This window comes from Aegilops tauschii, chromosome 6 (assembly GCF_002575655.3).
Source record: "Aegilops tauschii subsp. strangulata cultivar AL8/78 chromosome 6, Aet v6.0, whole genome shotgun sequence".
Classification (NCBI taxonomy): Eukaryota; Viridiplantae; Streptophyta; class Magnoliopsida; order Poales; family Poaceae; genus Aegilops; species Aegilops tauschii.
Window position 1 is genome coordinate 32251089 of NC_053040.3, and position 23320 is coordinate 32274408.

At 42.8% G+C, this 23320-nt stretch overlaps 1 protein-coding gene across 1 annotated transcript; it reads left to right on the top strand.

Moving 5' to 3' along the window:
• The first annotated feature begins 4920 nt into the window (after nucleotides 1-4920).
• On the top strand, nucleotides 4921-9552 carry LOC109733812 (uncharacterized). The gene is made up of 5 exons (XM_020293025.4): nucleotides 4921-6181; nucleotides 6668-6814; nucleotides 7080-7214; nucleotides 8077-8152; nucleotides 9307-9552. Exons 1-4 carry the CDS (start codon nucleotides 5821-5823, stop codon nucleotides 8106-8108), a joined length of 675 nt encoding a protein of 224 aa, XP_020148614.1. The 5' UTR covers nucleotides 4921-5820; the 3' UTR covers nucleotides 8109-8152; nucleotides 9307-9552.
• Nucleotides 9553-23320: the final 13768 nt, after the last annotated feature.

Consider the following 23320-nt stretch of genomic DNA (forward strand, 5'->3'; position numbering starts at 1 on the left):
TCGTACTGAAGTCCTGTAGCATTGATCTCATTCTGGGAATGAATTGGTTAAAAGCGCATACTACTTCAATCGTTTGCACCACTAAGACCGTCCATCTGCTACACCCTTCAGATGAAGTAGTTACTTACCAAGCTCATCTGGTGCAAAATGCCGAGGCAAGGCTCTATGCATTGAATGCATTGAACGCTGCACCACTCGAGGGCATTGAAAACATTCCCGTCGTGCGTGAATTCCTCGACGTCTTCCCTGAAGAACTTCCAGGGATTCCCCCTGCTAGAGCTGTCGAATTCATCATCGACTTGAAACCAGGCACCACTCCTATAGCCAAGCGACCCTACAAAATGCCGCCGCATGAACTCCTTGAGCTTAAGGAGGAAATCGACAAATCTCTTCGCAAAGGATTCATTCGCCCAAGTTGCTCTCCTTCGGGAGAACCTTCTCTCTTTGTCAAGAAGAAGGATGGGACAAACCGATTAGTTCAAGACTACCGTCCTATAAACCAAGCTACCATTCAGAATAAATACCCTCTTCCTCGGATCAATGATCTGTATGATCAACTGGCGGGTTCATCAGTGTTCTCTAAGCTCGACTTGAGGTTGGGTTACCACCAGATCCGTGTTCGCGAAGAGGATATCCCAAAGACCGCCTTCGTGACTCGATATGGTTCATACGAGTACACCGTCATGTCTTTCGGTTTAACCAATGCTCCAGCCACCTTCTCTCGTCTGATGAACTATATATTCATGGATTACCTCGACAAGTTCGTCATGGTTTATCTGGATGATATCCTGGTATTTTCCAAGAACGAAGAAGAACATGCTGAACATCTTCGACTTGTGCTGGAAAAGCTACGAGAGCATCAACTATATGCCAAGTTCTCCAAATGTGAATTCTGGCTACCCGAAGTAACCTATCTTGGGCATGTCATCTCTAAGGATGGTATTGCCGTCAACCCTGAACGAGTCCAGGCTATCCTTGATTGGACTCCTCCCAAGAACGTTAAGCAAGTCAGAAGTTTTCTCGGTCTCGCCAGCTATTGCCGTCGATTCGTCGAGAACTTCTCCAAGATCGCCAGGCCTCTGACTAACCTGTTGCATAAGGGCGTCAAGTTCCAATGGACAGACAAATGTCAGGAAAGTTTCCAGGAACTCAAAGACAAGTTGACTTCTGCCCCAGTTCTAGCTCCACCTGATACTAAGAAGGACTTCGTCATTTACTGCGACGCTTCCCGTCAAGGATTAGGCTGTGTCCTAATGCAAGACCGCAAAGTGATTGCTTATGCCTCTCGGCAATTGCGCCCTCACGAAGAGAACTACCCAGTTCACGACCTCGAACTTGCTGCTGTCATTCATGCGCTGAAACAGTGGCGACATTACCTTCTCGGTAATCGTTGCGAGATCTTCACTGACCACCAAAGTCTGAAGTATCTGTTTACTCAGCCAGACCTGAACCTCCGTCAGCAGAGATGGATGGAGCTTGTTGCAGACTTTGACTTGGGTATTTCCTATACGTCAGGCAAGGCTAATGTAATGGCTGATGCCTTGAGCCGCAAGTCTTACTGCAACCACCTCCAGGTTCACAAAGTTCAGCCTTCGCTTGTTGAAGAATTCAGGAAGCTGAACCTCCATATTGTTCCTCCAGGTGCACTCGCTCCCCCTCCTAAGGAGTTTCGCAAGATGAACCTCCGTGTTGTTCCCCAGGGTTCCCTCAATACCCTGGCTGTCGAGCCAGATCTCTTGGACTCCATCAAGAGAATACAGGGATATGACTCTGAAGCCCACAAGATTAAGCGCTACCTCGCAGAAGGAAAGCCCTCATTCTTCACTATCGCTGAAGATGGCACTTTATACTTCAAGGGCCGCCTAGTGGTGCCATGTGCAGAGAAAAACCTGGATATGACATATGAAGTTATGAAAGAAGCTCATGATACGCCTCTATGTATCCATCCTGGTAGTACAAAGATGTACCAAGACATCCGTCAGAGATTCTGGTGGTCTAATATGAAGCAAGACATTGCTCGTTATGTTGCTGAGTGTGACGTTTGTCGTCGTATCAAAGCAGAACATCAAAGGCTTGCTGGAACTCTGCAACCTATCTCTATTCCTGAATGGAAATGGGACCATGTTGAGATGGACTTCGTCACTGGATTTCCTAAATCACAGAAAGGTAATGATGCTATTCTTGTCGTCATTGACCGACTTTCCAAGGTTGCACATTTTCTGGCGGTCAAAGAAACAATCACTGCTAGTCAGCTTGCAACTCTCTACATGTCCAGAATTGTCTCACTGCACGGTATTCCATTGGTAATCAGTTCAGACCGTGGCAGCTTATTCACTTCAAGATTCTGGGCAAGTTTCCAAGAAGCCATGGGAACTCATCTGTCATTCAGTACTGCATTTCATCCTCAGATGCAAGGGCAAGTTGAACGCGTCAACCAAGTTCTCGAAGACATGCTTCGAGCTTGTGTTATTTCCTTCGGCAAGAAATGGGAGGAATCTCTCCCGTATGCTGAGTTCTCTTATAATAATAGCTATCAAGCTAGTCTGAAGATGGCCCCCTTCGAAGTGTTATATGGACGAAAGTGCCGAACCCCTCTGAACTGGTCAGAAACTAGGGAATGTCCACTCTTCGGTCCGGATATTATCCAACATGCCGAAGAACAAGTCCACATTATTCGTGAGAATCTCAAGACTGCTCAATCACGCCAGAAGAGTCAGTATGACCGTCATCATAAAGACATGGTCTATCAACCTGGCGAAAAGGCTTATCTTCGAGTCACACCAATGAAGGGTGCTCACCGCTTTGGAATCAAGGGCAAACTAGCTCCTCGATATATTGGCCCATTCACTATTCTTGAAAGGCGTGGAAAAGTGGCATACCAACTGGAGCTTCCACCGAACCTTTCTCAGGTTCACGATGTGTTCCATGTGTCACAGCTCCGCCGTTGCTTCAAGGACCCAATCCGAGCAGTGGATCATGAAGTGCTCGAATTGCAGCAGGACCTCTCCTATAAGGAGCATCCGGTCCGCATTCTCGACCAAGCTGAACGCCGCACACGTCAGAAGGCGATCAAGTTTCTCAAAGTCCAGAGGTCACACCATTCTGAAGATGAGGCCACTTGGGAACACGAGGATCGCCTGCGTGATGAATACCCCGCACTGTTTCCTTCTACCTCCTAAATCTCGGGACGAGATTTCTTGTAGTGGAGGAGTTTTGTAACGCCCGGATAATCAAGCTACAGTAATCCCACGCTAATGGTGCCACGTCACCACAGTTACTGTTGCTAAGCTACCGTTAGGTCAAACCGTTTAAAAATTCAAATTCAAATTAATGTCAACAATAAAAGTTTTTCAAAAATTACAACAAAAATGTTCGGGAGGTGCCATATTTTGCGTAAGTAAATATGGTGTAGTAAACACATTTTTATAAAATGCCTAAATAATTTAAATTGAAATAAAACAGAAAAGCAAATAAATAAAAGAAAGAAAATACAAAAGAGAAAACAAACAAAAAAATGAAAGAAGAAAACCCCCTCTGGACCGTGGCCCAACTGGGCCAACCCCTCAGGCCCAGCCGGCCGGCCCACTCCCACTCTCCCTTATCCACTCCCCCCCGCAAACCCTAACCCACTCCCCCACTCGCGCCGCCGCTCTCCCCCTCCCTCCCTCGATCCAGATCGGATCGGGCTCGACGCCGCCGCCTCGCCCTCGTCCGCCGCCGCCGCCTCGCCCTCGCCGGCCTGCCTCCTCCTCCTCGCCGGACTGCCTCCTCCACATCGCCGTCGTCCCCGCCTTCCACCCCGAGCCCCGCTGCCCTAGACCCCGTGTCCCCCCCGTGAGGACCCCCCTCCTTCTCCTCTTCCCCACGCCCCGCTAGCGCGTGCCCGCACGCGCCCGCCGTGGCTGCGTCCGGCCGCCCTCGCTCCGCCCCGCCACTGCAGTCCCGTCGCCTGCCCCGCACCCCCTGTCCGGCGCGCACTCGCCGCGGTCGCCGCGCCCCGCGCGCGCTCGGCCGCGCTCGTCGCCGCACCGTCCCGCTGCTCCCTCGTCCCGTCCGCGCTCACCGCGCGGTGCCGTCGCTGCGGGCGGCGCACCCCCTCCCCTGGCTCCCCCTGCGACCACGCGCGCCCGCCGTGGCCGCGCTCGGCCACTTCCTCCGCCCCGCACGGCGCTCGCCACCGCGCTCACCACCTCCACCACCGCGCCCCACGCCCCCTCCGTTCGCCCTCACCACCGTCGCGGCTTGCGCAGCCCGCCCTCGGCCTCGTCGCCGCTTCAACCTGGGGGCCACGCCGTACCGCCCCCGCGTGCTGGTCGCCACTCGGGCTTGACCCCGCCCGCGGCGCTCGTCGTCGGGTCTGCCCGCACCACCGCCCATCGCCCGCGCCGCACACGCGCGCCGCGCCCGCGCCCGCCTGTGGCCCCTGGGCCACTGCCAGGTGGGGCCTCGCGCCCCTGAGCCACTGCCCCTGGGCCCGAACCCCCTAGGGCCAATGACATGTGGGGCCCAGCCCACAGAACGAAAAAATAATAATAATAATAATAATAAAATATAAAATAATAATAATAATAAATTTAATTAATTAACTAAATTAATTAAGTTAATTAATCCTGTTTAACTTAATCTAATTAATTAGTTAATTTAATTAAACAGTAATTAATTAGCTAAACCCGAATTAAACTAAGCAGTGTATGACATGCGGGACCCGCACGTCAGTTTGACCCAGTCAATGCCCTGTTGACTGCTGACGTCAACGTCAGCATGCACTGTTCTGGATAATGTTGTATTAAATAAATTAAATAAATGCTAAAATTAATTTAAATCTTTTAAAATTCATATAAAATAAACCGTAGTTCGGATGGAAAAACTTTGTACATGAAAGTTGCTCAGAACGACGAGACGAATCCGAATACGCCCGTTGCAATACGAAATCAATCCCCTTCGCTTCGTCCACCAGCAACCGCAAGCTCTCCGCCCGATTTCCCCAACCCGCACCCGCAGGAGCCGTGAGGGAGGAGTGAAATGGCGGCAGGCGGCCTCCCCAGCCCGCCGTCGGCGCCGCCGCCGCTGTCGCCGATCGATCTGGACGATCTCCTCACGGAGATCCTCCTCCGCCTCCCTCCTTTGCCGTCTTCGCTTCCCCGCGCCTCCGCCGTCTGCAGGCGGTGGCGCCGCCTCGTCTGCGACCCCGTCTTCTTCCGCCGGTTCTGCCTGCACAACCGCCGCAGCCCTCCCATGCTGGGCTTCTTCGTCGGCCGCCGCCCGCTCTGTTTTTCCCCCACGCTGGAGGTACCGAATCGCGTCCCCAGGAGCGCTTCATCCTCGACAACGGCCGCGACGACGACGAAATCATCGATTGCCGCCATGGCCTCGTCCTAATCCTCCTCGGGGACGGGGACCGGCTCCTGGTGTGGGAGCCCTTGACCGGCCTCCAGCATCGCATCGCCGCCCCCCCCCCCCCCCCCCCCCCCCCCCCCTCAGAGGCCTAGGACCGATTCATGGGGCGGTGCTTCGCCTTGCCTGGGATGATGAGCAGTTCCAGGTGGTTCTGGTAGGACTTGAGGGCGCGCGCGCAAACGCGCTCTTCTATTCCTCCAAGAACATGGTATGGAAGAAACTCGTCTCTCCCTCACTTCCAGGGAAGGATCCGTCCAGTGGTCCTCCTACCATATCTTTCAGGAATTCCCCACCTGTGCTAGTTGGAAACTCTATTCACTGGCTAGTGTATAATAGATTGAGTCTGTCTGATGTTATGGATGGAGTTCGCTTATCAAATAGCCTGGCTGCGTTTGACGTTAGCACACATAATCTGTCTGTTGCATGGTAGTAGGTGATATAAACAGCATGACTGATTATCAGATCTTGGCAATACCAGAAGAGGGCGCTGTCAGTTTGCTCACACTGTCAGGCCTACGTGTGCATATCTGGAGGAGGCTTACTGACTGTGATGCCAACAATTGCTGGGTCATAACAAGGAGCATCGACCTAAATATTCGACTCCCAATTGATCCACAGAGACACGCGGGGCGTGTAATCATTCGAGGGCTTGCAGAGTACAACAGGATGCTGCTGTTATCTTCTGCCAGCTGCCTCTTCGCCTTGCAGCTGGATACATTTCGTTACGACAAATTTCGTGACTCTGGCTGCTGGTACCACCCCTTCGAAAGTTATTGTCGCTCAGGTAATAAACATATAACGACTTTTTCCATAGCTGCTACATATGTTTTTTATGTCATTAGTTCCGCTTCGGTACCCAGGCTACAGGTGTAGTCAACTATAAACATGGCAAGGCGAAATTGTAGTCAAGTTGCTTTTAAAAGTACAATGGTTATTTTACTAATAGCATTAAATAGTTGTTCTACTCTATGTGTGAAGGAAAAGATATAATAGTGATTTCTGTAGATTCAAAAGGTACATTGTTGTCCTGTCATGTGATTCCTTAGTAGCAAGAGAATGACATGATGGTCATGGAGGTTAATTCCTTAATTTTTGTGCCGATCTACAGTGACCCACATTTGTGGACAAACTGAAATAGTTAAATCATGCATTTTTACTTGTTACTTCATAGCAATTGTCTGTTTGTACTTAAGCAATAAAGTGCACTAGGCGCGTAGTAATTTTTTTCTTGCTGAGATAGTAGCTGATGCCTACAAACCAATTGAACTAGATCCTTCGATGCATATGGCCTGCCCTGGTTCCATCAAGCCAGAGGAATACCAAACTGCAAAGGCTGCTCTTGAAGTGGGTTCTTCCTGCATATCTGGTGACTCGAGGTTTACTCGTCTGATGAAGGAGTGTGATGATCGTATTGCTGGTGAGCCGAACATTTTTAGCTCAGCAATTGCCTAATGGATATTGTGAATTTTTCAGTTTGGCCTATTGTTGGACTATATGTCCTTTATGTTTGCCCAATTCTTGACTTACTGTGTTCTGTTGAAATCTCTCATAGCAGCCTTGCATTATCCTATTTTTGGAACATGCTAGCATTTCTTGAAGCTGCATATGATCTTTTCAGTTGCTCTTTCTTACTCAACTTGTACTACTGGGCTTATGGGTCATTTAACTTGTAATGTGTTCAGAGGAGGCTAGCCAGGTTCTAGTCACGACATTTTCGGAGTCTACAACTGTGGCTACTGCTACGGAGGACCAGGATGGTGCAAATCTGGAGAAGACACAGCTTACGGTAGAAATGCCAAAAGAAAGCCCAAATACAGGTAATTGGTGCAGAATTCCTTCAGTAGTGTTCTTTCTCCCATGACAAATTTCATTTTCTATGTATAAGCCCATTTAAATTTGGGGAGACATCTACTACATCCACTAAAATTTACATTTGATTTCAACCTCAGTCACATCGCCAAAGGTGTGCACAATACTAGTTTATCTAAGGAATGACTAAATGTTTATGCTGTAAACAGTGGATGTATGCTAATATTTTCTGGTAATCCATTTGATGTTGTAGGCATATTGGATGTAATAAGATCTTATATTATGGGACGGAGGGAGTAGCTTATACAAACTGAATTGTCACATAGTCAGCTCAATGGGTATCTTTGGATGCCTATAACTAGTCTATTTCTTTCAATCAATATTGTTATCTTTGCTAATCTTGCTACTCATTTTAAATCATGATGCTTTTGTTTAAAATTTACGAATAATTGTTCATTGTATCACTTTAGGATAGTATGTTGCTCTATCTATACCTGGGAAAACTAATAAATTGAGTTCATTCCATTTTCAGGCTAAATTTATTTAGGATAATCTAAATATGAACAGTGGCAATCCATTTTTTGCTTGGATCAGTATGATTATATATGTTTTCTGATATGGCATGGAACAAGCTTAGTAATTCTGGATAACTTGTCTCTTCTGCTAGCTAATGGTCTGGGTGTGATCTTTTTCATTTTTACAATATTTATCAGTATACACTATTTTCAGACTATTCATTGAATTCGACGGCATATGTGATTTATCTATCTACCTCTAATGCTGTATCCAAACTGCTTTTTTTAAAACTACCAATATCTATTTGTCTTTTTGTTGGAACTTAATTTGTGGTTTGACTTCGTATGCTTGCAGAAACAGTTACTGGTGATGGAGACGATTCATAAGATGATTGCTTGTTAGATATGCTATTGGACTGGGGCTTCACCAGGTAAGCATATATTCTGCATGTATGTGTAGGTATCGGGTCTGTTACTTCAAAAAATGTACTCTATCCTTTTTACTGACATTTCTCAAGTACCAAATTGCTTAGCTGTTAACCCACCTGCCCACCACTTACCAAATTCTTATTTCCTATTTGTGCATATGCTTGTGCCTGCTCAGAGATTAGGGTGCTATCATTCTAAGAAGTACCAAATGAACTACTTACACTTCACTATGCTTCAGGGATATGTTTCCACTTAGTTACTCTGTTTTACTCATTGTTGCATCGTCTTTATTTATTTTTCTGTGGTTATGGATCTATCCAGTCCTAGTGTGATTAGTTACTCTGTTTTACTCATTGTTGCATCGTCTTTATTTATTTTTCTGTGGTTATGGATCTATCCAGTCCTAGTGTGATTAGCATGCTACCCCGTCTACAGACTCTACACAAGTGATTGAGAAGAAACAATACCTGAGCATTTCGTTTCAAATTTCCTTGATTCTCATACAGCCTTGTAGGTTTGACATTTCACATTCTTATTTTGGATCATTGTGGTTCCTCAGATTCACAGTGAACTAATGATTGTCACAGTTTTTGAAGAGGATACCTTTGTTAAATCTCTTACCTGATTATTCTAGTTTAAGTCTGTTATCACTAAACAAGTAAAAATAATGGTAGTTATATTGGATTGAAGGAAGCATCAGTTAGTAAGATGATGCACGCTCCCTTGCTTGAGGCTTGTACTGTATTAGTTTGTTCAAATTCGATTTGTCAGTAACTAGCTACCTCATACATTTCAGAAAGCATGCCTATGAGCTATCCAGATGTTTATGCTTTCCGGCCTACTCCATGAGCCCCTTGTGTGCCCACTGTTCTTTTTGCCCTCTAATAGGACTAGTGTTGCCAAGTTACTTCGAAGTTCTACTATTTGGAGTTAAAACTGTGCTAACCACAATGCAAGCTACCTATAGCTGTTCTCTGTTTGAGATGTTGGTTCTGTCTGATAATGTTCTTTGGAGCGTTTGGCACAATTTCCACCATTGTGAAGCTAATGATTACTGTTTGAGTTATACAAAAATTATGCGAAATACCTCCACAGCTTTCCTTGAATGAAAGGTTGCAAGTTTCTTTGACTGATGTTGTTATTACTTGCTCTGCAGGTTTGGTTTTGATAGCTATGATGAAGAAACAGGCTGCTAGCTAGGTGTACTTCAATACAACTCCAACCACACTGCCACGAGAACACATATATACTTTTGCTGGGATGATGTACGCTCTGGAGATTGGCTCTGTATGTAGCATGCACTAGAAGATATGCATGAATTTGCAAGGAAACAAAATACCAACTATATTTGATGGGGGGACTAACTTGGCCAATCACTGCAATACATATTTGTATCTATTTAGTGATCAGTCTAACTTGACAAATCACCGCAGAAACATAACTGATTGAGCGAACAAAGATAGTAATAGCTAGCTAAATACAACAAAAGAGAGAAACAGCTTATCAATCATACGAAATTTAGCAGATATCTTGCATTTTTTTTCACACATGATCAAAATATCTAGCAAACCTGAACCAACAGTTTCAAATAAGAACCTCGAGCATAAATCCATCAGTTACTAAATTCAACAAAACATTCATGTAAGGCTGATGCCCTATGAGCAAGCACCACCGATGTCATGAGCAGGGAACTAAAATAAATAAAGGATTAGAAACCCATTGAGGATATGAACAAATAGTCAACTTTGAAATGGAACCAATGGACCACTCATCAAAATGCATTTGCTTGAAACCTCAAGCAGGGAGACATTATGTTTCTGTCCCCACCTCAGATGAGCATGTAAGCGGATACATAGGCGCCGGAGGCGGTGCCGTCGGCGTGTCATGCCTGCCTTCTCTTCCTACACATGTGACATTGCTGTTGGCGGACACAGCAGAGGCGCTGCCATCATGAACCTACATGACAGACTTGTGTTGCGTGATTGCGTGAGCGCTGCGTTGTGTGCTCTTCCGGGTCAGTATATGAGTGTGTAGTATACTGTAAAAAGGGAGTGTGTAGTATACCGTAAAAAGGGAGAAAACTGGGATGCCTATGTATGTCAGTATCAAATCATCCAAGAACAGAACATAAATAAATCTGAACTCTCAACCTCTCGTTCTCTCTATATAACTCATCCCCAACTTCTTCCAATTCACATCTTCTCCCAGCCATTCTTCTTGGGGACATCACTCCAGCCATTCTCCCAACCATCTCGACGGAGCCCGAGGGAATCCCATAGAGTCGCGGAGCCGGATGAGCGCCCTGATGCAGAGATCGTTGTGAAAATGGACAAATGACCCTTTTCCAAAACTTCAACACGAAATGGCCTCAATATGAAAATATTTTACAAAGTGGCCTTTTTTCATGACGCCCGGGCCTAGGGCGCCATGCTAGATAGCATGACGTCCCGGGTTAGGGCGCCATGCTATATGTCGCAACCATGGCGCCCTAGCCCGGGGCGTCATGCTCTCTAGCATGGCTCCCCAGTCCCGGGCGTCATGCAAAAGAGGGTCATTTGGTGAAATGTTTTCAAATTGGGTTCATTTTCTGTTCAAGTTTAAGAAAGGGGCCAGTTTTGTCCATGTTCACGAAATCGTCTATAGGCCGCAAGGGATTGTGGGGGGAGGGGTAGGGGGAGCGGTCGATCGATTGAGATTTGACAAAGGGGGGACCGTGGCTTTTTCCCCCTTCTTTTTTGACATCACGGGGACCGTGGCTTCTTAGAGCATCTTCAGCCGCACCCCCTACTTTCTCCTCAAAGGCTCGAAACGTCTGTTCGGTCAGTGCCCGCTCAAAAAACAGTGACCCAATCGGACCCCCCATTTTATCCCTAAACGTCCGGACTGACCGACACCCCTCAAACCAGGACCAAATCTGGGGTAGTATGAGGGGTCGAGGGCGTGCCCGGGTGATACGTCTCCAATGTATCTATAATTTTTGATTGTTCCATGCTATTATATTATCTGTTTTGGATGTTTTATATGCATTAATATGATATTTTATATTATTTTTGGGACTAACCTATTAACCTAGAGCCCAGTGCCAGTTTCTGTTTTTTCCTTATTTTAGAGTTTCGCAGAAAAGGGATACCAAACGGAGTCCAAACGGAATAAAACTTTTGCGATGATTTTTCTTGGACCTGAAGACATCCAGAGGACTTGGAGTGCAAGTCAGGGTAGCCACGAGGCAGCCACAAGGACGGAGGGCGCGCCCCCACCCTTGTGGGTCCCTCGTGACTCCACCGACGTATTTCTTATGCCTATATATTCTCATATATCCCAAAACCAACAGGGAGAGCCACGAAAACACTTTTCACCGCCGCAACCTTCTGTACCCGTGAGATCCCATCTAGGGGCCTTTTCCGGCGTCCTGCCGGAGGGGGATTCAATCACGGAGGGCTTCTTCATCAACACCATTGCCCTTCCGATGAAGCGTGAGTAGTTTATCACAGACCTACGGGTCCATAGCTAGTAGCTAGATGGCTTCTTCTCTCTCTTTGGTTCTCAATACCATGTTCTCCTCGATGTTCTTGGAGATCTATTAGATGTATACTTTTTTTGCGGTGTGTTTGCCGAGATCCGATGAATTGTGGATTTATGATCAGCTTATCTATGAATATTATTTGAATCTCTTTTGAATTCTTATATGTACGATTTGGTATCTTTACAAGTCTCTTCGAACTATCGATTTGGTTTGGCCAACTAGATCGGTTTTTCTTGCAATGGGAGAAGAGCTTAGCTTTGGGTTCAATCTTGTGGTGTCCTTTCCCAGTGATAGTAGGGGCAGCAAGGCACGTATTGTATTATTGCCATCGAGGATAAAAAGATGGGGTTTTCATCATATTGCTTGAGTTAATTCCTCTACATCATGTCATCTTGCCTAATGCGTTACTCCGTTCTTTATGAAAAAAAACTTAATACTCTAGATGCATGCTAGATAGCGGTCGATGTGTGGAGTAATAGTAGTAGATGCAGAATCGTTTCGGTCTACTTGACACGGACGTGATGCCTATATTCATGATCATTGCCTTAGATGTCGTCATAACTTTGCGCTTTTCTATCAATTGCTCGGCAGTAATTTGTTCACCCACCTTATTATTTGCTATCTTGAGAGAAGCCTCTAGTGAAACCTATGGCCCCTGGGTCTATTTTCCATCATATAAGTTTCCGATGTACAATTTTAGTTTCCGATTTACTTCCTTTGCAATATTTTACTTTCCGATCTATAAACCAAAAATACCAAAAATATTTACTTTACCGTTTATCTATTGCTATCAGATCTCACTTTTGCGAGTAAACGTGAAGGGATTGACAACCCCTTTTTCGTGTTGGGTGCAAGTTGTTTGATTGTTTGTGCAGGTATTCGGTGACTTGTTCGTTATCTCCTACTGGATTGATATCTTGGTTCTCAAATTGAGGGAAATACTTACTCTACTTTGCTGCATCACCCTTTTCTCTTCAGGGGAAAAACCAACGCAAGCTCAAGAAGTAGCAGGAAGAATTTCTGGCGCCGTTGTCGGGGAGATCTACGCCAAGTCAAGATATACCAAGTACCCATCGTAAACTCTCATGTCTTGCATTACATTATTCGCCATTCGCCTCTCGTTTTCCTCTCCCCCACTTCTAAAACGATTTTTGAAAAGATTTGCCTTTTCTTGGACCCTCTTCCGTTCGTCTTCCTCGTTTGCTTCTTGTGTGCTCGTGTGTTGGATTGCTTTGTCACGATGGCTCAAGAGAACACCAAATTGTGTGACTTTTCCAACACCAATAATAATGACTTTATTAGTACTCCGATTGCTCCCGCTACTAATGCAGAATCTTGTGAAATTAATGCCGCTTTGCTAAATCTTGTTATGAAAGATCAATTTTCCGGCCTTCCTAGTGAAGATGCCGCATCCCATCTTAATAATTTCGTTGATTTGTGATATCCAAAAGAAGAAAGATGTGTATAATGATATTGATAAATTGAAGCTATTCCCGTTCTCACTTCGAGATCGTGCTAAAACTTGGTTTTCATCTTTGCCTAAAAATAGTATTGATTCATGGAATAAGTGTAAAGATGCTTTTATTTCCAAGTATTTTCCTCCTGCTAAGATCATCTCCCTTAGGAACGATGTTATGAATTTTAAGCAACTTGATCATGAACATGTTGCACAAACTTGGGAGAGGATGAAATTGATGATAAGAAATTTCCATACTCATGGTTTGAATTTGTGGATGATTATACAAAAATTTTATGCTGGATGGAATTTTGCTTCTAGAAATCTAATAGATTCGGCCACGGGAGGTACTTTTATGGAAATTAATTTAGGAGAAGCTACTAAACTCCTAGATAATATTATGTTTAACTATTCTCAATGGCATACCGAAAGATCTTCCGCTAGTAAAAAGGTGCATGCGATTGAAGAGATTAATATTTTGAGTGGAAAGATGGATGAGCTTATGAAATTATTTGCTAGCAAGATTGCTCCTATTGATCCTAATGATATGCCTTTGTCTACTTTGATTGAGAATAATAATGAATCTATGGATGTGAATTTTGTTGGTAGGAGCGATTTTGGTAATAACGCGTATAGAGGTAATTTTAATCCTAGGCCGTTTCCTAGTAATTCCTCTAATAATTATGGTAATTCCTACAACAATTCTTCTGGAATTATAATAAGATTCCCACTGATTTTGAAAATAGTGTTAAAGAATTTATGAGTTTGCAAAAGAATTTCAATGCTTTGATTGAAGAAAAATTGCTTAAAATTGATGATTTGGCTAGGAACGTGGATAGAATTTCTCTTGATGTTGATTCTTTGAAACTTAGATCTATTCCACCCAAGCATGATATCAATGAGTCTCTCAAAGCTATGAGAATTTCCATTGATGAGTGCAAAGAAAGAACCGCTGAGATGCGTGCTAAAAAGATTGGTTTATAAAAACGTGTTCTTCTAGTTTCCGTGAAAATAAAGATAAAGATCTTAAAGTGATTGATGTGACTCCTATTGAATCTTTGTTTTCCAATATAAATCTTGATAAAGATGGGACTGGAGATGAGTCAACTTTAGTTAAAAGGTGTCCCAATGATTCAGAGTTTTTAGATCTTGATGCAAAAATTGATAAAAGTGGGATTGGAGAGGTCAAAACTGTAAGTAGCAATGAACACACTCTTTTGGATTTCAAGGAATTTAATTATGATAATTTTTGCAATCCATGTTGCAATCCATGTTGAATTCTCCTCATGCTTATAATCAAAACAAAGCTTTTACTTATATCGTTGATGCTATTTCCCTGTTGCAATCCATGTTGAATTCTCCTCATGCTTATAATCAAAAGAAAGCTTTTACTAAAATATCGTTGATGCTATGATGCAATCTTTTGAAGAAAAGCTTGAATTGGAAGTTTCTATCCCTAGAAAACTTTATGATGAGTGGGAATCTACTATTAGATTAAAATTAAAGATTATGAGTGCCATGCTTTGTGTGATTTGGGTGCTAGCATTTCCACGATTCCAAAAACTTTATGTGATGTGTTAGGTTTCCGTGAATTTGATGATTGTTCTTTAAATTTGCATCTTGCGGATTCCACTATTAAGAAACCCATGGGAAGGATTAATGATGTTCTTATTGTTGCAAGTAGGAATTATGTGCCCGTAGATTCCTATTATCCTTGGTAGACCTTTCCTAAGAACGATTGGTGCAATTATTGATATGAAAGAAGGAAACATTAGATTGCAATTTTCGTTAAGGAAGGGCATGTAAGACTTTCCAAGAAAGAAAATTAAATTGCCTTATGAATCTATTATGAGAAAAGAATTGCATACCGAAGACGAGAATACCTAGATCTATTCGTGTTTTATGCCTAGCTAAGGGCGTTAAACAATAGCGCTTGTTGGGAGGCAACCCAATTTTATTTTTGTTTTTGCTTTTTAGGCCCTGTTTTGCAATAAATAATTCATCCAGCCTCTGGTTAGATGTAGTTTTGTGTTTTAATTAGTGTTTGTGCAAAGTAAGACCTTTGGGATAGCTTACGATGATAGTTGATTTGATTTTGCTGAAAACAGAAACTTTTGCGCTCAGGAAAACAATTCTCATTTTTAGTAGAAGCATGATAAAATATTGACTTTTTCCTAATTTTTCAGAATTTTTGGAGTTAAAGAAGTATTCGAAATATCCAGATTGCTATAGACTGTGGTGTTTTTGACAAATTCTATTTTCTATGTGTTGTTTGCTTATTTTGATGAATCTATGACTAGTATCGGGGGGGGGGGGGGGGAGGGTGTATGGACCATGGAGAAGTTGGAGTACATTAGATATTACACCAATATAAATAAAGAATGAGTTCACAAAATTACCAAAAGTGGTGATTTATTTTCTTATACTAGCGGAGCTTATGAGATTTTCTGTTGAGTTTTGTGTTGTGAAGTTTTCAAGTTTTGGGTAAGGATTTGATGGACTATGGAATAAGGAGTGGCAATAGCCTAAGCTTGGGGATTCCCAAGGCACCCCAAGGTAATATTCAAGGACAACCAAGAGCCTAAGCTTGGGGATGCCCCGCAAGGCATCCCCTCTTTTGTCTTCGTCTATCGGTAACTTTACTTGAGGCTATATTTTTATTCACCACATGATATGTGTTTTGCTTGGAGCGTCTTGTATGATTTGAGTCCTTAATTTTGAGTTTGCCACAATCATCCTTGCCATACACACCTTTTGAGAGAGACATGCATGAATCATGATTTATTAGAATACTCTATGTGCTTCACTTATATCTTTTGAGCTAGGCAATTTTGCTCTATGTGCTTCACTTATATCTTTTTAGAGCACGACGGTGGTTTTATTTTATAGAAATTGATGAACTCTCATGCTTCACTTATATTATTTTGAGGGTCTTTAAACAGTATGGTAATTTGCTTTGGTTATAAATTTAGTCCTAATATGATAGGCATCCAAGAGGGATATAACAAAAACTTTCATATAAAGTGCATTGAATACTATGAGAAGCTTGATTCCTTATGATTGTTTTGAGATATGAAGATGGTGATATTAGAGTCATGCTAGTGAGTAATTGTGAATTTGAGAAATACTTGTGTTAAATTTTGTGATTCCCGTAGCATGCACGTATGGTGAACCGTTATGTGATGAAGTCGGAGCATGATTTATTTATTGATTGTCTTCCTTATGAGTGACGGTCGGGGACGAGCGATGGTCTTTTCCTACCAATCTACCCTCCTAGGAGCATGCGTGTAGTATTTCGTTTCGATAACTAATAGATTGTTGCAATAAGTATATGTCCATGGATTATACGCACTCTCACCCTTCCACCATTGCTAGCCTCTCTAGTGCCGCGCAACTTTCACCGGTACCATAAACCCACCATATACCTTCCTCAAAATAGCCACCATACCTACCTATTCTGGTATTTCCATAGCCATTCCGAGATATATTGCCATGCAACTTTCTGCCGTTCTGTTTATTATGACACACTCCATCACTGTCATATTGCTTTGCATGATCATGTAGTTGACATCGTATTTGTGGAAAAGCCACCGTTCATAATTATTTCATACATGTCACTCTTGATTCATTGCACATCCCGGTACACCGCAGGAGGCATTCATATATAGTCATATTTTGTTCTAAGAATCAAGTTGTAATTCTTGAGTTGTAAGTAAATAAAAGTGTGATGATCTTCATTATTAGAGCATTGTCCCATGTGAGGAAAGGATGATGGAGACTATGATTCCCCCACAAGTCGGGACGAGACTCCGGACAAAAAAAAAGAGGCCAAAAAAAATGAGAGAAGGCCCAAATATAAAAAATGAGAGAAAAGAGAGAAGGGGCAATGCTACTATCCTTTTACCACACTTGTGCTTCAAAGTAGCACCATGATCTTCATGATAGAGAGTTTCCTATATTGTCACTTTCATATACTAGTGGGAATTTTCGTTATAGAACTTGGCTTGTAAATTCCAATGATGGGCTTCCTCAAATTACCCTAGGTCTTCGTGAGCAAGCAAGTTGGATGCACACTCACTTAGTTTCTTTTTGAGCTTTTAGAAATTTATAGCTCTAGTGCATCCGTTGCATGGCAATCCCTACTCATTCACATTGATATCTATTGATGGGCATCTCCATAGCCCGTTGATACTCCTAGTTGATGTGAGACTATCTCCTTCTTTTTGTCTTCTCCATAACCACCATCTATTCCACCTATAGTGCTATGTCCATGGCTCACGCTCATGTATTGCGTGAAAGTTGAAAAAGTTTGAGAAGATCAAAAGTATGAAACAATTGCTTGGCTTGTCATCGGGGTTGTGGATGATTTAAATATTTTGTGTGATGAAGATGGAGTATAGCCAGACTATATGATTTTGTAGGGATAAGCTTTCTTTGGCCATGTTATTTTGAGAAAACATAATTGCCTTGTTAGTATGCTTGAAGTATTATTGTTTTTATGTCAATATTAAACTTTTGTTTTGAATCATACGGATCTGAACATTCATACCACAATAAAGAAATTACATGGATAAATATGTTAGGTAGCATTTCACATCAAAAATTCTGTTTTTATCATTTACCTACTCGAGGGCGAGCAGGAATTAAGCTTGGGGATGCTTGATACGTCTCCAATGTATCTATATGTAGCGACCCGACCCGAATGGATCAAGTCTTTGTGCTTAAGTGTCATCCCTGGATCGGTATGCTGACACACACAGTACTCGAGGATTTATAACAGAGGTAAATCACATGTATAAAGTAACGTAAATACTATTACCTCAATCCAAATAGCGGAAGTAACAAGGTTGTGAATTCCCATCAACACCAACGGCAAAGTTGAGTGTAGAAATCGTAACCCTAACGTATTACTTACTCGTCGTAAGAATACTGCAACATGAAACGTTGCAGCCCGAAAACGGGTCAGCACATGGAATATGCTGGCAAATTCACACCATAGAGAAATGATGAACAAAGGCTATCACTACATGCATATATGGCTGGTGGAAAAGCTCTATGGTTATAATGTTTTTGCGAAAAGCCAATTTTTCCCTCTGCAAAGGAATAAATTTTATTTAACTATCGTGGTGATTGTGAAACATTGAGATGGTTGACAACATCTCAATCCCAATTAAGTATCATCATTAACCCAACAATATTAATTAAAGTAACATGATGATGAGATTCACATGATAATCCAAGTACTAGATACTCAAGATGTCCATAACCGGGGACATGGCTAATCATGATTAGTTTGTACACTCTGCAGAGGTTTGCGCACTTTTCCCCACAAGACTCGATCTCCTCCGTTGGATTTCTCACACTGCATGGTGTTTGAGAAACGGATGACCGAGACACAGTCTTTCAGAAGCATTAACTCTAACCCTGGGTAGACAGTACCAACCTACATCCCCTACATCTGCTAGCCTACCACTGGAAGAGGTCATGCAACATACTCAACTATGCTAGAGCCCATAATAGCTTGTGGCTGCGCACGGAAGTTTCTAGCATGAATAATCTTATGATCCCTTTGAGTCTGGGTGGCGGTCCATAGGATGATCACACGGGTACTCCGGAATATCCAAAAATACAGACAACATTGGGTTCTCCAGGTGCCTCAATCCACCCAGATGTTTATTTAAGTAGCCACCTTAAGTTGAACCATTAATTAACAATCTCACATCTGTCATGGAAAATTCACTCAATCCCAATCCACGTCTACGAGCATAGCATAGCAATATAAGCAAACGTAGAAGTAACTCCCAAAGGTTTGATAATAAACAGGGCAATAGGTACTACCTCATCTACTTCCCAAAACCCACATATTAATCAGATCCTAATCATGCAATTGTTTGAGGATTGATCTAATGCAATAAAACTGGGTAGTAAAGGGGTATGATCAAAGTGTTACTTCCCTGCAATGTTGATGAAGATGATTCGCACTCAATACTCTGGATAGATCTACTCGTCACACTCCGGTCAATCCATCGTAAGCAAGCAATGGTAACCACACATAAGCAATCACTCAAAAGATCAGAAAGAACGAGGAAAACAATTCGGAAAACTTCAAAACCAAGCAAATAACTCTTGCAACATAAAACAATTTCTAACAGTACCAAAATTAGATGGATTTGGCCTTATCAGAAAGTTTAGGTCAAGAGCTTCGCTTTGCAAAAAGAATCAACTCAAACGGAGTTACAGAACTTAAGTTATGAACAAAAGAAGTTTGAATATGAATTTGAACAAATTTCGAAATTTGAAAATTTCAAAAAGTTGACGTGACAGGTTAACTGGATAGGTGAAAACAAGACGAAACTATAGGCGCTGGTTTGATCTAATTTGGATGAACGAGTAAAAAGTTATGGTTATTTGAAAAATTAGGGCCAAGCTGTTTTGCAGAAGAAAAAAGCTACGGCTAAGAAAAATTTAGGTCTAACGCATAAATACAGAGAACGAATAAATATACCTAAAAGACGACTTCGGAGTGAGGAGACAACTTCCAAAAGTCCCGTCGGAGAGGAGAAATATATTTTTTTCTTGAAGGAATCTAGTTAAACCAAAATTTTGATTTAACCCGAATCGGATGATTTTTGGAGGCTCTATGAGTCTATATTTATTGGTGGAAAATAGGCTTAAAGGTTAAGGGCTAGGCAATGTGGGACTAAACGTAGACGAAATACAAGAAAAGAGAAAAGCGCATGGGCCTAAAGCTTCGGCGGCGCCTCGCGTGCGTGCGGCAGTTTTTTTTTTCAAACACTAAAAGAAGAAAAAAAATAAGAAAAAGAAAAATATTTTTTTTTTCTGCAAACATAACCAAAAAACAACATGGGCCGGCATGGGTGCATTGTGCATGTAGGCGACGGATAAAATTTGGGCGGCACGTACAGTTTTTTTATTAGAAACAGAAGGAAAACTGTATAACTAAAACAAAACTAAAATTGTACATAGGCATATTATATATCAAAATTTTCAGAAAACGATTTCCTACAGCATGGGCATTTTTCGAGTATTAAATAAAATCCACAAAAATTCAAATAAATCAAATAGTGCTACTGCTCTACTAAAATCCAATAAAAATCATTTTCAAAATACCAAAATGATTTCAAATTTATTTATCTCCAATTTTATGATGTAGGGAATCTTGTTACCCTATTTTCCATGTTTTTTATTTTTGGAGAAAAATAATTTGAATATCACCCAAACAACTCCAAATTAAAAATAATTTCCAAAAGGACTTTGAATTTGATCCTTTGAAACTCCCAACTCATATTTCATATGTTTTGAAGAAGTCATTTTATCTTCGCTCGTGAAAATCATTGAGTTGCATAAAGTTTCAGAATTGGAAATATTCTCAAATGAAATTCAAATATTTTCAACACCCCTTGTCATTTAAATAAATGGAAGAAGTCATGTCATCTTCTCTCCAGGGTTTTGTGGTGAAAAGAATTTGAATTCATGGAGATCATAACAGTAATATGAAAGTTTGGGAAAGTCCTTTTATTCCCTCTCATTTAACTTTCAAAAAGTTTCGAATTTCACTCAGCTTCACACAATCAATCAAACAATCAATCAAATCTATCTATTTATTATAACATTCCAAAATTTAGAATTTTGGGATGTTACACTATAATTTTTTATTGTTCCATGCTATTATATTATCTGTTTTGGATGTTTTATATGCATGAATATGCTATTTTATATTATTTTTGGGACTAACCTATTAACCTAGAGCCCAGTGTCAGTTTCTGTTTTTTCCTTGCTTTAGAGTTTCGCAGAAAAGGAATACCAAACAGAGTCCAAACATAATAAAACTTTTGCGATAATTTTTCTTGAACCAGAAGACATCCAGAGGACTTGGAGTGCAAGTCAGGGAAGCCACGAGGCAGCCACAAGGACGGAGGGCGCGCCCGGGGGGTAGGGCGCACCCCCACACTTGTGGGCCCCTCGTGACTCCACCGACCTATTTCTTCCGCCTATATATTCTCATATATCCCAAAACCAACAGGGAGAGCCACGAAAACACTTTTCCACCACCGCAACCTTCTGTACCCGTGAGATCCCATCTAGGGGCCTTTTCCGGCATCTTACCGGAGGGGGATTTGATCACGGAGGGCTTCTTCATCAACACCATTGCCCTTCATGAAGGAAATATGCCCTAGAGGCAGTAATAAAGTTGTTATTTATATTTCCTTATATCATGATAAATGTTTATTATTCATGCTAGAATTGTATTAACCGGAAACTTAGTACATGTGTGAATACATAGACAAACAGAGTGTCACTAGTATGCCTTTACTTGACTAGCTCGTTAATCAAAGATGGTTAAGTTTCCTAGCCATGGACAAAGAGTTGTCATTTGATGAACGGGATCACATCATTAGAGAATGATGTGATTAACTTGACCCATCCGTTAGCTTAGCACTATGATAGTTTAGTTTATTGCTATTGCTTTGTTCATAACTTATACATGTTCCTATGACTATGAGATTATGCAACTCCCGAATACCGGAGGAACACTTAGTGTGTTATCAAACATCACAACGTAACTGGGTGACTATAAATATGCTCTACAGGTGTCTCCGATGGTGTTTGTTGATTTGGCATAGATCGAGATTAGGATTTGTCACTCCGATTGTTGGAGAGGTATCTCTGGGCCCTCTCGGTAATGCACATCACTATAAACCTTGCAAGCAATGTGACTAATGAGTTAGTTACGGAATGATATATATTACAGAACAAGTAAAGAGACTTGCCAGTAACGAGATAGAACTAGGTATTGAGATACCGACGATCGAATCTCGGGCAAGTAACATACCGATGACAAAGGGAACAACGTATGTTGTTATGCAGTTTGACCGATAAAGATCTTCATAGAATATGTAGGAACCAATATGAGCATCCAGGTTCTGCTATTGGTTATTGACCGGAGATGAGTCTCGGTCATGTCTACATAGTTTTCGAACCCGTAGGGTCCGCACGCTTAACGTTCGGTGACGATCGGTATTATGAGTTTATGTGTTTTGATGTACCAAAGGTAGTTCGGAGTCCCGGATATGATCGCGGACATGATGAGGAGTCTCAAAATGGTCGAGACATAAAGATCGATATATTGGAAGGCTATGTTTGGACATCGGAATGGTTCCGGGTGAGTTCGGGCATTTACCGGAGTACCGGGGGGTTACCGGAACCCCCTGGGGAGTGTATGGGCCTGATTGGGCCTTAGTGGGAGAGAGGAGGAGGCGGCCAGGTGGAGGGCGCACCCCCCCAAGCACAATCCAAAGTGGGTGGGGGGCCGTCCCCCCTTTCCTTCCCTCTCTCTCCCCCTTCCTTCCTCTCCTACTCCAACTAGGGAAGGGGGAATCCTACTCCCACCGGGAGTAGGACTCCCCCCTTGGGCGCGCCATGAGAGGGCCGGCCCTCCCCCTCCTCCACTCCTTTATATACGGGGGAGGGGGGCACCCCATAGACACACAAGTTGATTGTTTAGCCGTGTGCGGTGCCCCCTCCACCATATTCCACCTCGGTCATATCGTCGTAGTGCTTAGGCGACGCCCTGCGCCGGTAACTTCATCATCACCGTCATCACGCCGTCGTGCTGACAAAACTCTCCCTTGACCTCAGCTGGATCTAGAGTTCGTGGGACGTCACCGAGATGAACGTGTGCAGATCGCGGAGGTGCCGTACCTTCGGTGCTAGGATCGGTCGGATCGTGAAGACGTACGACTACATCAACCGCGTTGTCATAACGCTTCCGCTTACGGTCTACGAGGGTACGTAGACAACACTCTCCCCTCTCGTTGCTATGCATCACCTAGATGGATCTTGCGTGTGCATAGGATTTTTTTTAAATTACTGCGTTCCCCAACAGTGGCATCCGAGCCAGGTCTATGCTTAGATGTTATATGCACGAGTAGAACACAAAGAGTTGTGGGCGATAATAGTCATACTGCTTACCAGCATGCCATACTTTGATTCGGCGGGATTGTTGGATGAAGCGGCTCAGACCGACATTACGCGTATGCTTACGCGAGACTGGTTCTACCGACGTGCTTCACACATAGGTGGCTAGTGGGTGTCTATTTCTCTAACTTTAGTTGAATCGAGTATGACTACGCCCAGTCCTTGTTGAAGGTTAAAACAATACACTTGACG